This window comes from Peromyscus californicus, unplaced genomic scaffold (assembly GCF_007827085.1).
Source record: "Peromyscus californicus insignis strain IS unplaced genomic scaffold, ASM782708v3 Scaffold_2__1_contigs__length_46816999, whole genome shotgun sequence".
NCBI classification, from domain to species: domain Eukaryota; kingdom Metazoa; phylum Chordata; class Mammalia; order Rodentia; family Cricetidae; genus Peromyscus; species Peromyscus californicus.
The window spans coordinates 12208252-12223563 of record NW_026294540.1 but is presented as its reverse complement, the minus strand read 5'-3'; the positions used below and the strand labels follow the sequence as shown (position 1 = coordinate 12223563).

At 43.9% G+C, this 15312-nt stretch overlaps 1 protein-coding gene across 8 annotated transcripts in view; it reads right to left on the bottom strand.

The window, feature by feature from the left end:
* Atxn2 (ataxin 2) overlaps positions 1-15312 on the bottom strand; it is a 103374-nt gene that overhangs the window by 51609 nt on the left and 36453 nt on the right. For all 8 annotated transcript variants that reach the window (XM_052755270.1, XM_052755278.1, XM_052755273.1 and 5 more), the window contains exons 3-5: positions 14756-14815; positions 14246-14317; positions 13617-13767 (exon numbers count right to left, since the gene is read on the bottom strand). In XM_052755270.1, coding sequence (XP_052611230.1) covers positions 13617-13767; positions 14246-14317; positions 14756-14815 — 283 coding nt within the window. The remainder of the gene's footprint in view (positions 1-13616; positions 13768-14245; positions 14318-14755; positions 14816-15312) is intronic.

Below are 15312 nucleotides of genomic sequence, written 5' to 3'. Positions count from 1 at the left end.
CAAAGGAAAAAAAAAAACACTTAGGAATACAGCCGAGAAACACAGGCATGCATGTGGTCTCAGTGCTCAGAAGGCTGTGTAGCAAGGACAGTGAACTTGTAGCCAGACCACTCTACACAGCAAGACCATCTCCAATCACAAAAAGGAAAAAAAAAATGTCTTAAGTGTAAAAACAATTACTCTGAAGAACGGAAACGTGTCTTTAAAACAAGCAAGAATTAAATAAAGAAAAGCTCAGAAGACACCTAAGTAAGTATAAGACACCTCATGTTTTGCATTATCACTCTCCCAACTTGAACTACAGACTCAATATAATCTCTATACAACTCTACTAAAACTCACTGGGAAACACAAGTAAATCAGAGCAGTCAAAACAATTTTGAAGATTGGGTGTGGTGGCCCACTCTTTTAATCCCATTACTCTGGAGGCAGAGGCCCATGCACAGTGGTGGGGTCTCTGACTTCTAGGACAGCCAGAGCTACAGAGTAAGAGCCTGCTTCAAGAAAAACTTTTTATAAGTGTCTATTTTGAGGACTAGTACTTCCGTTTCTCTTGCAGAGGACCTGGATTCAATTGCCAGAACTCACAGAGAGACTCACAACCATCTGTAACTAGTTCCAAGGATCCAATGTCCTCTTCTGACCTCAAAGACACGAAGCACCCTCATACCTATATGCAGGCACTCATACAAGTAAAATTAATCTTTAAAAGAAGTTTAAATTCAACTTACTACAATGGCACAGTAACAAGACATTGCAACTCTGAATAGAATCAGGCACCAGGAGCAACCAAAATAACTGGGAATTCATATATCTTCTTTTTTTTTTTTTAAAGATTCACTGTTAGCCAGGCAGTGGTGGCGCACGCCTTTAATCCCAGCACTCGGGAGGCAGAGCCAGGCGGATCTCTGTGAGTTCAAGGCCAACCTGCTCTACAGAGAGAGTTCCAGGACAGGCTCCAAAACTACACAGAGAAACCCTGTTACTGTTATTGCATGTGTATGAGTGTTTTGCCTTATGTATGTCTGTGTGTTTGCAGAGTCCAGAGAGGGTATCAGATCTCCTGGAACTGGGGCTAGAAAGTTGTGAAGTACCACTTGGGTACTGGGGACCAAATCTGGGTCTTCTGCAAGAAGAGCAAGTGCTCTTAGCCACTCAGCCTTCTCTGTAGCTCCCATAAATCTTGACTTGTGTTAGCTTCACTTTCATAAAGGTACTAAGATACTTTACCAGAAGGACAGTCTTTACCACAGAGGATGCTCGGACATCTGAAATATCCACACATCCATCAACAACTGAGTTAAAATCTGCCATAAGCTGAATCAGTCTGGGGCTTAAGAGGCTGCTTCTCTTCCAGAAGACTATTCAGATCCCAACACCCATATAAGACACCTCACAACCTTCTGTAACTTCAGCTCCAGAGGATCCAATGCTCTCTTTGGGCCTCCACAGGCACCCACACACATGGCAGACACACAAATACACCACACATGCATAAATAAATTTAAAAAAAGGGGTGGGGGGGAGTCTGATCTACAGAGGGAGTTCCAGGACAGACAGGACTACACAGAGACCCTGTGGAGGGAGGGAGGGAGGGAAAGGAAGGAAGGAAGGAAGGAAGGAAGGAAGGAAGGAAGGAAGGAAGGAAGGGAAAGAAGGAAGGGAAAGAAAAAAGAAAAAACAACAAACTAAAACTGACCCAGGTGTGATGACACATACCATGAATCCCAGTACTGGAGGCAGGGGCAGAGGCCAGTGGATCTCTGAGAGTTTGAGGGCAGCCTGGTCTACATAGCAGGTTCCATGCCAGCCAGGGCTACACAGTGTGATCTTGTCTCAGAAAAAAACAAAAACAGAAGCATACCAGCCACAAACCAGAGAAGAGCAGGAATAAACCTTCATGATCTTGAATGGCAAACTTTCATAGGTACAGACCAAATAACAGGCGAATGGGAAAGAAGCATGTACGAAATGACAAGTCAACAAAGTAACCGCTGCTGACATGCATCCCAGCACTTGGGAGACAGAATAGGCCAACCTGGTCTACATAGCAAGTTCAGGTTAGCCAGGACTACATACAGAGACCCTATCCCAAAACATATAACTTAAAAAAAAAGAAATGAAAGAAAGAAGAGAGGGAAGAGAAAAAAGAAACTAACTGCTGGGCATGGCAGTGCACACAATAATCCCAGCTCAGTGCCCAGTCTCACACAAGTCCATCTGCTAGGCAGAGCTAGTTTCTAACATCAAAGGTAAGAAACCTAATTATCCTCCTCAAGTAAATGATATAACTTTATGACATTGTGCTATGACAAAGTGTTTTAAAAATAGAAAAACAGGGGCTGGAGAGATGGCTCAACGGTTAAGAGCACTGACTGCTCCTTCAGAGGTCCTGAGTTCAATTTCCAGCACCCACATGGTGGCTCACAACCATCTGTAATGATGCCCTCTTCTGGCCTGCAGGGACACATGCAGGCAGAACACTGTATACCTATAAATGAGTAAGAATAAATTTAAAAAATAAATAAATAAATCAAATAGAAAAACATCCCCATCAGAAATACAGATCCTATTTAAATGCCTTTTTAAAGAAATTATTTTACTTAATAATCTTTACTTAATAATCTTACCTTTAAGCCTAGCCCAAACTGCCAGTGTCCAGAAGAGGTGAAGAAAATTGAGTAAATTTAAATAAATTCCAGTTTTTATAGCTGTGAGAAAGCCTGTGTTTCCCTGGCAAGCACATTGACAAATTCAGACTGTTCTTTTCTAACAGACACCAGAAAAACTGTCTACACACATGCACTTACCTGCTAGAGTTCAAGAATGCCACCTGCTTTCAGAAGCACAACACACGAGGGCTGGAGCCGCCTTCCACTTGCCTCACTATCGCCCAGCACAGCGAGAGGCAATCTCCTCTCCTTAAACTGCGGCTCTCTGGTTAGTGAGGGAGGCAGGTCACCATTCTGTGTGACGACACCTATCCTATTTCCTAGTTTCTAACGGATCTTCTAAGGAGCAATCATTAGCTTTGTCTAAAACAACTTTATTTATCTTTTTGGTTTTGTTTTTGAGAGTCTTGTTTTAGTTTGCTTTCTGTTGCTGCGATAAACACCATGACTAAAAACAAGTTTCAGGGGAACGGTCTTATTGCCCTACAGGTTACGGGAGGAATTCAAGGTAAGAGCTTGATGCAGTTACCTCAATGGAATGCTGCTTGCTGGCTTACTCCCAGGCTCTCAGTCGGCTATTCTTACACAGCCCAGGCCACCTGCCCAGAGGTAGCACCTCCCCACAGTGGGTTTGATCCTCCTCAAATCAGCAATCAAAAAATGCCCCAAAGACCAGATGAGGTAGCATACGCCTTTAATCCCAGAACTGGGGAGGCATAGGCAGGCGGATCTCTATAAGTTCGAGGCCAGCCTGGTCTACAGAGTGAGTTCTAGGACAGGCTCCAAAGCTACACAGAGACCCTGGGGGGCCAGGGGAGACGACGGGGAACACTTAATAAAAAATATATGTGTGTGTGTGTGTGTGTGTGTGTGTGTGTGTGTGTACACACACGGGTATGCTGCAGCATGTGTCTGGGAAGGCAAGTCCTTCCTATGGCTTTCAAGGAAACATTTTCATCTTCTCTTTGCTAATACACAAAAGTGCAGAACCTTTAGCATCACATCAGTACCTATAGAAATGAAGCTCTTCGCCAGATGGTGGTGGCACAAGTCTTTAATCCAGCACTTGGGAGGCAGAGGCAGGTGATCTCTGTGAGTTCGAGGCCAGCCTGGTCTCTAAAGCAAGTTCCAGGAAAGGCGCAAAGCTACACAGAGAAACCCTGTCTCAAAACCAAAAAAAAAAAAAAAAAAAAAAGAAGAAGAAGCTGCTGCTCTTCTTTTTGGAGATCATAAGATCACCTAGAATTGACCACACTATAGTATTACATACTTCCATTCAAACCAGAAAAACATTTTCAATTTATCCAAATCTACTTTAATAATGTGTTTATTTATTATTACTTATTTAGTATTGTTTTTGCAATGCTGGACACTGAACTCAGACAGCACAAGGACAGGAGGTGTAGCTCAGCTGGCAGTCTTGCCAGGAACACCTGGGTTGGACTCCCTGCACTGAATGAGACTGCTGTAGTGGACCCTGAAATCTCAGTACATGGGAAGTGGAATCAGGATCAGAAGTTCAAGATCATCCTTGGCTACACAGCAAGTAGCCTGGAATACAGGAGACCTTATGAGATGGGGGACCAGACACAGAAACACACACACCAGTGAGATTGTGGAATGGTTAAAAGGCACCTGCCACTACGCCTGACAGTGAGTCCCACCAGGGCACTCCCACAAGCTTATACTCTGGCCTCCACACAGATGCCATGGCATTTGTGCCCACACACACAATAAATAAATGTATTTTTAAAACTATATATATATATATATATATATATATATATATATATATATACACACACACACTAAAAAAATTAGACGATCTTACTTTTACCAATACTAAATAGTCGTCTTTTTGGGGGGTAGGGGAGAGGTTCAAGACAGGGTTTCTCTGTGTAGCTCTGGCTCTCCTGAAACTCACTCTGTAGACCAGTCTGGCCTTGAACTCAGAGATCCGCCTGCCTCTGCCTCTCCAGTGCTGGGATTAAAGGTGTGCACCACCACCTCTTGGCCTAAATAGAACTCTTAATCCTCCTGCCTTAGTAAGCTTCTTGCTAGGATTACAGGGGAGTACTACCAAGTCCAGCAAAACTCCCTTTTTTTTTTTTTTTAATGCTCTGACCTGCTGTTGTATAGCATGTTTTACAACTGCAACATTCCCTCCAAAGGGAAAGGGACTCAACAGGAGGTCAACAAAGAGTCGCTGTGGCCCCCACAGGCTCATATGGTTTGAATGCTTAGGTATCAGGGAGTGGCACTACTTGAGAGGGATTGGGAGGTGTGGCCTTGTTGGACCAACTGTGTCACTGGGGCTGGGCTCTGAGGATTCAAAAGCCCAAGCCAGGTCTAGTATCATTCTCTTCCTGATGCTTATGGATCCTGTTGTAGAACTCTCAGCTGCTTCTCTGGCACCATGTCTGCTGCGTGTTGCCACACTCCCCACCATGATAATGGACTAAGCATCTGAACTGTAAGCCAGCCCCAGTTAGTAGATGTTTTCTTTTATGAGAGTTGCCGTGGTCATTCACTATGACAGTCACAAACCTAGAAAACCAAAAGCTTAGAAGTTGATGTGTGTGTTGTGTCACCACAAAAGTCTGTCACACAACACATGGGCACACACATGAAAAATACAGAAGAGAATTTCTGTACTTTCTACCACACCAGGGTAACAAGTTCATTTTCCATGACTATTTTCGTAAGCTTCAGTATTTGCCTAGAGTGGTATTAACTAACATAACCAAGCTTCACAGGCAGATGGGACACAAAGAAATCTAAAATGTACACACATGACACAAGGTCCTCAAAAGGAATTCCAAAGAGCTCCCTGCGTCCCTCCACACTGTCCACAGCCACGGCAGAGGGACGACCCTCCAGAGCCCAGCAGACCGCTCAGAGGCTACAGGTGCTGCTTTAGCTGTCTTACCCTTGATTCTACTGGGTTACTCTTGGAGTGTGTCTAAGTGTGGGCACGTGTGAGGGGGTACACACTTGTGTACCTGCCAGAAGGTCTCAAGAGGGTATCAAGTGTCCTCCTCTGTCACTAGGCCTTTCTCATTTCAAGCACAGCCCCTCCCTGAATCTGGGACTTGGTCTTTTTCAACTAGACTGGAAGCTGGCAAGCTCCAGCAATCCTCCTGTCTCCCCAACTCAGTGCTGGGGTGACTCATATAAAATGGACCACTGGTATTGGGATTCAAACTGAGCTCTTTGTGGTTGTGCAGAATGTACTGTAAGTCACTGAGTCATCTCTCCAGTCCTGGCTTCCTAGCCTTCATATGAAATTGTGGTTCTTTAAAAATATTTTAGGATACTAAATGTCATGCATCCAAAGATGCCTATGCTATGTGTCAAGACACTACGGTAGTGTCTTGAGAATTTTAAAAAATTCTCAAGTATCAACGAGAATTTTTAAAAGATTAAAAACCAACCTTACAATCAAAGAAACTAACATAGAAGCTCATGTCTGTAATCCTACCACTGAGGAGGCTCAGGAAAGAGAAATGCCAAGAGTTTACAGCAAGTTCAGGGTTAGCCTGGGATATAGAGTGAGGTTTTTTTCCTACAAAAAATAAAATAAAAAATGAAGACACTACTCAAACTTAAGGCACTCAGAATACAATGGGGAGAGACATCACCCACATACAACCTGGTCTAAAGGCGGTGGTCCAGGTGCTGGGGAGGGGCTTGCCCATGGTAGAAGGCCAGGAGAGTGCATGGATGAGGGCACTGGGGCACAAGCATGTGAGAGGGCAGTGGAGGAGGGACAATAGGCAGGAAATCAGGTGCAGACACAGTAAATCTGCGCAGCATCTAATGCAGCACCGGAGTCTGAAAGAGCCCAAAAGGATCTGGCAAAGGGCTCCAGGCGGCCTAGGGTAGGACAGTATGTATGAGGAAGAAAAAAGGGATTCTGCTCAGGGAAAGGAGACCTGCATTATTTGTAGGCAGAAGTGAAGGAGCCAGTAGGATGGAGAGTGTGAAGTGTAGAAACAAGTGGTATAAAAGACCAAGGTGGGGCAGGAGAGATGGCCCAGCAGTTAAGAGCACTGGCTGCTCTTCCAGAGGACCCGGGTTCAATTCCCAGCACCCACATGACAGCTCACAACTGTCTTTAACTCCAGTTCCAGGGGATCTGACACCAATGCACATAAAATAAAGTTAAATAAATTAAAAAAATAAAAGATCAAAAATAAGGTCCAGGTCCATGCCTAAAAATCTGAGTTCAATACCCAGAGCCCATAGTGAGGAGGAACCAACTCTAAAAATGTGTCCTCTTACCTCTACACAGTCTTGCACACGTACATTACACACACAATAAGTAAATCCAAACGAAAGATTAGTAAGTAGGAATGCTGTGGAGGAAACAGTGGAGGGGAGAAGTGAGTTTAGTTGTTCCTTCCACAAAGCCAGAGAAAACAGATCAAGTTTGTTGAAAGTGGTAGCTGTAGTTACCCCATAGGTCATTCTCAACCAGCCAGCTGCTCATTCCTCCTTACTGAATGTGGCAGCTGATAAGCCCAAGTGACTTTTGTCTGCTTCTAACGGGAGTGGTCAGCAATCAGAAACTGCGATGAGACACATAATCCTAGTGCAAGCATCAGTGCTGAGCATGAGACTGTGGGAGCATGACATAAAGCATGTTCTGCTACTGCACCAAAACCAGAACAGCATGGAGCTCTTTTAAAAGATGGCGCTCTTTTAAAAGATTGAGCTCTAAATAGCTCCAATGCAGAAGGAAAAATGATTTAGGCTAAGGGTCGGCAAGCTTTCCTGTCAAAGGTCGGATGAGGTGTATGAGCAAGGCCAGGTGTCTGTGAAGACTAAAGACTAACCTCTGGCTCTCCAGGACAACAGCTCAACTGACACAATCAGACTCTGTGTACTGTGCCCGTCTGCCAACCACTCTCCGGGCTGACTGAGACTCTACAGAGGCACAAGGCAGTAAAGCGGCTGCAGGAGACAAGCAGGAGAGAAGCCACATCAATCCAAAACACAGGGAGATCACCAAAACAAAGGACATGATCCAAACACAGGCGTGTTAATCACCGGGGTCTGGGGGACAGGCAGTGACAGCTGATGGGTGGCATGTCTAAGGACCTGGGTGGAGGGGGTGGGCAATAGGAAGGTCGGGAAAACAAAAATGGGAAGCGCAAACTAGACAAGGACCGTGGAAAGAGTAGAGAAAGAAACAGAAGTGCAATTCCAAGGCCAACAGCAACAAAAGAAGGAACGAGTTCTAAGAACAGGTGGCACAAAGAGGAAACAGGCAGGGAGGCAGGGGCAGGCACCGTTGGGAAAGCGCCGGCAGAGTAAGCAGGAGGACCTGAGCTCGAAGCCACGACACATAAAATATGCTCACATGCTGCTGTGCACCATCATCAGTGCTAGGGAGGCAGACAAGAGAATCCCTGGGGTACACTGGCCAAGCAGTGAGCTCCAGTCCAGTGAGAAACTGTATCCCCAAAAAAATAAGAACATGATTGAGAAAAACACCCACCAGGCATGGCGACACAAGCCTATAATACCAACGAGGCAGAAGCAGGCAGATCTCTGAGATTGAGGCCAACCTGGTCGACTAAATGAGTTCCAGGACAGCCAGGGATCCTGGCTCAAAAAACAAAAAAGGGAAGAAAAAGGGGAAAGCAAACAAACAAAAAACCCACCCAAGATCTATCTACTTTTGACACACACATGCACACGCACGCCCTAGGGCTAGGAGGATGCACAGTGATTAAAAGTACTTGCCATGTACACAGGATCTGAATGAGTCCCAAGAACCCACCTAAAAGCAGGACTCGTAACATCAGCTTCTGAAGACCCCAAGCTCCCCTTAGGGGGATATGAGGGTGAAGACAAGAATCCCTCGAGTTCATACTGGCAGCTAGTCTGGTGCATACAGCAGAAAAGCTACAAAGAAACCCGAGGTTGGACATCATCCCCTGAGCTTCACACTACCCTGTGGCACACACACACAACATACACACACAAAAGAAAGAATTCCCAATTTGTCTGCAGTATAATTCAATTAAGAAAACAAGCCGAGCAGTGGTGGCACTCGCCTTCAATCCCAGCACTCGGGAAGCAGAGGCAGGTGTATCAGTGAGTTCGAGGCCAGCCTGGTCTACAGAGTGAGCTCCAGGACAGGCACCAATACTACAGAGAAATCCTGTCTCAGAAAACGGGGGAGGGAAAAAAAAAAAAGAAAAAAAAAAGTATTAGTTTTGTTGGGAGTATGTGTGCCTGCAAGCCTATAGGGGTCAAAGAGCAACTTCTAAGAAGAGTTGGATTCTCTCCTCCACTATGTGGGCCCTGGGGATTAAACTGGGTTGGCAGCACACATTTACCTTTGAGCCATCTAACCAGTCCCTTAAGTACTTCCTGCTTCAATCTCATTGCTGCATGATTCCCGACCCCCTCCCACTTCCCACTGCTAATTCAACCTAGGACTCAGGCATACTGGTGAAGCACATCCCCCAGTAGTGATGGGTTTTTTGGGAATTTTATTTTTTAAAAAGTTTTCATGAGTCAGGCAGTGGTGGCGCACGCCTTTAATCCCAGCACTTGGGAGGCAGAGGCAGGCAGATCTCTGAGAGTTCGACGTCAGTCTCGTCTACAAAGCGAGTTCCAGGACAGTCACAGCTGTTACACAGAGAAACTCTTGTCTCTAAAACCATGTGTGTGTGTGTATGTTTTAGCTGTGTGTCTGTCTGGTCCTAGCTTGAACAAAAGAGAGCATCAGATTCCCTAGAAGTGAAGTCATAGGTAGTTGTGAGCTGCCGTGTGGGTGCTGGAAAGTGAACTCAGGTCCTCTGAAGAACGGCCAGTGCTCTTAACTGTTAAGCTATTTCTCCAGCCCAAGCTGATTATTAGTAAATTAGAATAGAAAGGTGGACTGAACGTTTGAAAAATGTCTTTAAGTGTAACTACAACTCAGTGTTAACATGCACCGGTTAAATTCTATCTTCTTTTACTCCAGGAAACTAAAAAGCCAAGTAAATCTCTAATAAAAACCACTCGTTTGCCGGGTGGTGGTGGTGCACGCCTTTAATCCCAGCACTCGGGAGGCAGAGGCAGGCGGATCTCTTTGAGTTCGAGGTCAACCTGGTCTACAGAGTGAGATCCAGGACAGGCACCAAAGCAACATAGAGAAACCCGGTCTCAAAAAACCAAAAAAAAAAAAAACAAAAAAAACCCACAAACACTCGTTTTTAATGTAGCACTAATTATCTTAAATTATTTGATTAAGGAAACATGCCCAAATTAGTAACTGAAACTTCTGCACATAAGCAGCAACTACATCCAAAGCAACAGAGACAGCAGCTTCTACCAGTATCAGATATATGCATATACAGGCCCCCACACAGAACCTGGCTGGAGAGCTCGGAAGAAGGCTCAGTAGAGTGCTTGCCAGGCAGGCATACAGATCCAAGTTCAATCCCTAGCAGCCATACAAAAGCCAAGCATGGTTGTGAGTTTATAATCCCTGTATTGGGGAAGCAGAGATGGGCAGTTCATTCAAGTTTACTGGCTGGCCAGTCTAGTCTTATCAGTGAACCCCTAGTCCTAGCAAAACACCTTGTCTCAAAAACAAGATGGATGACTCCAGAAGAACACTACCCAAAGTTGATCTGGCTCCCATGAGCACCCACACAAAGAATCTGGAGCAATGACCCTAAAATCCTGAGGAGAGGCAGAACCTATCTTTAGTATGCAAACGCCCTGAGCTCATTCCCAGCACTGAAAAATAAAATCCACACTACATTTAACTGTAACATGAATCTTAAATGTTCTTATTAATAAAAAACTCAGTGCCAGCTATTGGTGTAAATTCTGAAAGATCAGAGAAGCAGAACAAGCCACAGCTAACCCTACCTCGACAATTCCTCATTGGATCCTGTTTCGGTGAATCTTCAGACTGAAAGCTTCTGAGTCTTGACCCGAATGGATCTCAGCTACACTGCTGCTAAAAGGCTAAGAGCTTAAAAAGCCAAAGTTCCTGGTCTTCACTTATATACCTTTCTGCTTCCTGCCATCATTTTCTGGGATTAAAGGCGCGTATCTTTTCCAAGCAAAGACATGAGATCTCAAGTGCTGTGATTAAAGGTGTGTGCCACCACACCTGGCTCTGTTCCTAATGTGGCCTTGAACTCACAGAGATCCACACAGATGTCTGCCTTCCTAAGTGATAGGATTAAAGGCATGTGTGCCACCATTTTCTGGCCTCTATGTATCTCTTGTGGTTGTTCTGTTCTCTGACCCCAGATAAGTTTATTAGGGTCCACAATATATTAGGGAACACAATATCACCACATATAACTGTATAATTAACTAAGCAACCATGAATTGGGGGGGGGGGGGGTTGAGACAGGGTTTCTCTATAGCCCTGGCTGTCCTGAAATTCACTCTGTAGATCAGGCTGGCCTCGAACTCAGATCTGCCTGCCTCTGCCTCCTTCTCCCACCATACCTGGCTTTCAACTGTGGTCTTAAAACAAAATACCTGAAATTATTTCAATACTCAATGTCTTCATAAGGAGAATTAAAATATTAATACTAAGTAAAACAGGCATCCTTCCCCTCATGCATACATCAATGTTTGAAAGCTGTTACTTACTGTCATCTGTATATTCTTGGCATGCTAGAGAACCTAAACAACCTGAGACATGAAGACATAATGTAGTAATAAAATAAAACCACCAATTTCAAAAACTATCTCAGAAGTAATTCTTACTTATTTCCACCCATATTTGGGAAATGCCAATTCACTATTTAAACTTTAAACAATAGCACGTTCCAGGCTGTGGACTCATAATCCAAGACCCAAAAAAGAAAGCAAACAGCCAGGCAATAGTCACACTCTGTGGTGGGTCTGAATGGGAAAGGCCCCCATAGGGAGTGGCACTATTAAGAAGTGTGGCCTTGTTGAAGGACAAGTCACAATGGGGGGAAAGGTGGGCTTTGAGGTCTCCATATGCTCAAACTATGCCCAGTGTGGCACACAGTCTCCTTCTGCTACTTGTAGATCAAGATGTATAACTCCCACCCAGTTCCTTCTCTGGCACTATGTCTGCCTGCATGCCGCCATGTGCTGCCATGATGATAACAGACTAAAACTCTGATACTGTAAGCCAGCCCAATTAAATGTTTTCCTTTATAAGAGTTTCCATGGTCATGGTGTCTCTTCACAGCAACAAAAACCCTAATAAGAACACTCTATGATTCTAAAAGGTTAAGATAAAAGGATCAAGTCTGGAGTACATAGCTACTTAAAAGCCAAGTCCCTATCTCAAAATAAACAAATACATAAAAATAAATGAATGAATGAATGAAGAAAGAGAGAAAGAAAGAAAGAAAGAAAGAAAGAAAGAAAGAAAGAAAGAAAGAAAGAAAGAAAGAAAGAAAGAAAGAAAGCAAGCAGGCTACGATGTGGCTCAACTAGCAGATGCTAACCTAGCAGCATGAGCTGGGGTTTAATCCCAAGCAGCTTGTACAATTTGGGGTGTTGGAGCACACCTGCAATCCCAGTACTGGGGAGTGGAGGCATGAGGCTTTATCACTGGACGACAGTCCTGACGACAAGAGGACCTGTCATAACAACTAAACAAAGGCCAGGCAGAGTGACACACACCTTTAATCCCAGCACTCCAGGGGCAGAGGCAGGTAAACCTCTGGGAGTGTGAGGCCAGCCTGGTCTACATGGTGGGTTCCAGGGCAGCCAGGGCTCCACAGTGAGAGCCTGTGGGGGGTGGGGGGTGGGAGAACAACAGAGCAAACAACAAACAAACATCAGAACTTCAGTGCTGGGGGCGCTCAGCTGGAGGCCTGCCTAGCGTGGAAGGCCATGGGGTGGCTCTCCAGCACCCACCGCCGCCGCCAACTCAACAACACAAGACGGCCTGGCTGGCTGTAGCAATGGTAGCAGGCTCACCTATCGTCCAGTGTCCTAGGCTGGATCCACAGCACTCCCCAAACAAGCACATTGCAAACACAACAGAATGGCCAATAATCAGTGTTTCTCTTACAGCCAACACTCTTCCCAGAGTGCCGTGTGTACACTCAACCCACTTGGTTTTCCCCTTTGTCTTCTGACCAAGGTCAGTCATAAAATTTTAAAACATTCAAAAGTATAAATATAAATCATTTGTTATTCCAAAGTAAAAGCAAAACTGACTCTAAAGGCAGCAACTAAAAGCATCTGTCTCCTTGGTGGCTCACTGAAGGCTCTTTGAAGATTACAACTCAAAGTCCCCATCCCTGCTGGCCTCTGCAACAGGAAAGGTGATGAGTAAGGGAGAACTGTGTTGAGAAAGGCTGTAACTTTCTGTGCCTCTAAGCTTCAGAAACAGCTGTCAGCATCAACTGAAGCATCAAAAATCAAATTATAGTTCATGACAATCTACCACTCAAGAATTGTTGACCTGCAAAGGTCCTTTCCCAGTGCTACCAAGTGCCTACCATGAGGAAGGGCCAAGTCCACATGTCCCTCTTCAACCAACACTTGCAACAATCAAATACCTTCTTCTGACCTCCAAGACACCAGGTATGCACATGACATACATAAATACATTCAGGCAAAATATGCACATACATAAAGTAAATCTAAAAACTTTTTAAAAATGCACACTACAATTACTCTTATGCTTCTAAAAGTACCAAGTTATTTTCTCCATAAGTTTTAGATATTTTAAAACAAAAACACATTAAAACTCCCATTTTAATTGAATAAAAAAGCCCAGCATTCCGGAGGCAGAGGCAAGCACATCTCTGGTTCAAGACCAGCCAAGTCTACAGAGCAAGTTCCAGGACAGCCAGGACTACACAGAGAAAGGGAGGATCAAGAGTCCAAGGTCAGCCCGAGGCACATAGCAAGATCTGTGTGATTGCTGGAGTGAGTCTATCACCCCAGGAGGGCTAGGGTGACTTGGAAACCACAGCCTACCTCTTCGTGCGTAACTGGAGTCTGTATCTTTAAACTGTACTACAACAAAATCTGAGCATTTGAACAAAATACTCTCCATTATTTCTTCACGTTTTGGCCCCGAACTGGATTCTGTACTTTTCTCATGTGCAGCATCAAGTACCAAATCACACTAAAATGAAAAAAAAATTAATAAGCATTAAAAACATTATTAAATAATATTTACAGGGATATTTAGCTCAAAGCAAAAGCAAGCATCATGAGAAAACCTGACAATCATGTCCTGTTTAGAAATGTAATCTGTCATGCACCCAAATTGTCATGCCGAAATCCTCAGAAGTCAAATCTATTCCTGTTACACTAGTGTTAACAGAGGAAGTAACTCAGCACATACCTCTTCTAGCTGACAATGATGAAAATGGTTGCATATCATCACTACACACAGTGTTTTCAGTTATACAAACCAGTCATTAAATAATAGGAATTTGTTACTAGAGGGAAAAATTGAAGTGTTTTTTAAAAATGGATAGAACGTGTGGTGAGCAGGAAACTATCATCTCATGAGCTCAACTGCCAAATCCAGTCAGCTCAGACCTGACACTCTCAGGAAGTGACATGACCATAAAAAGTGACCCTGGAGTAAAAATTACCTTAGGACTGTATGTTTTAAAAACTCCTTCATATACACCACCATTCTTCACTTGGACTTCACATTTCGATCCCTAGAAGACACAATTGTTTGAAATAAACAGTGGGCTACCTCACCATCAGAGACAAGTCTTTTCATTTCACTATATATATGAAGTTTCAGGACACTGCCATTACCCCGAATTCTCTACACTGCACAGAACCGGTAGCTCCAAAGTGAGCATGAACTGAACAGTAAAGCCCTGCATTTCTGTCCACACTACCATCAGATTGAAACAAATTATTACACAAAAGACAATCAGCTGTAAACACTACCACACATACATCAGGGTGAGCAAGAACACTTTCACTGGGAGTTAGAATCAACTGAATATTGTTCTAATTTATTTTTAAAACCATCTTCATTAAGTATGACCTAATAATATTAGGCTGAGAACTGTTCTCCACACTTTAACTCCATGAAATGGAGTTCTACCCCAAAGGAGTTTATCCCCAATAATCAGGTAACTTACAACAACTGATGTAAGTATATGAACCATCCTCACGTTTGCATAGATTCCATCAAAAGAAATCTGGAAAATTTAAAAAAAGAAAAAAAACATGATTATCTCAGCTGGTATTTGCACTTGTCTGCATATTAAAGCTAATACTTCTCTAGCTATAAGATTATAATGCATGAAGGAAGAGCTATAAACAATACAATCAAACAACTATTCCAACTAATAATTAACATGACATAAAACAAACAAAATCAGCAGACTTCTACACCTCCAAGTATGAGAAAACAAAAACCTCTGGAGAAGACAAACCAACTTTGTAGGGACAGACTGCACAGTTCCCAGGTAGGGAAACTCCATGTCTTGAGTCCAGGAATGGCTGCAGGGTTATAAACTTTAAAGCCTCTAGGCACTGTAGCTAGAGTTTTCCTGCCTGGCCCACAGTCAGGACAAATCTCTCTCACCTGCCAGTCCCACAGCCACTCAGACCCAACCAAGTAAACAGAGACTTATATTGCTTACAAACTGTATGACAGTGGCAGGCTTCTTGCTAACTGTTCTTACAGCTTAAA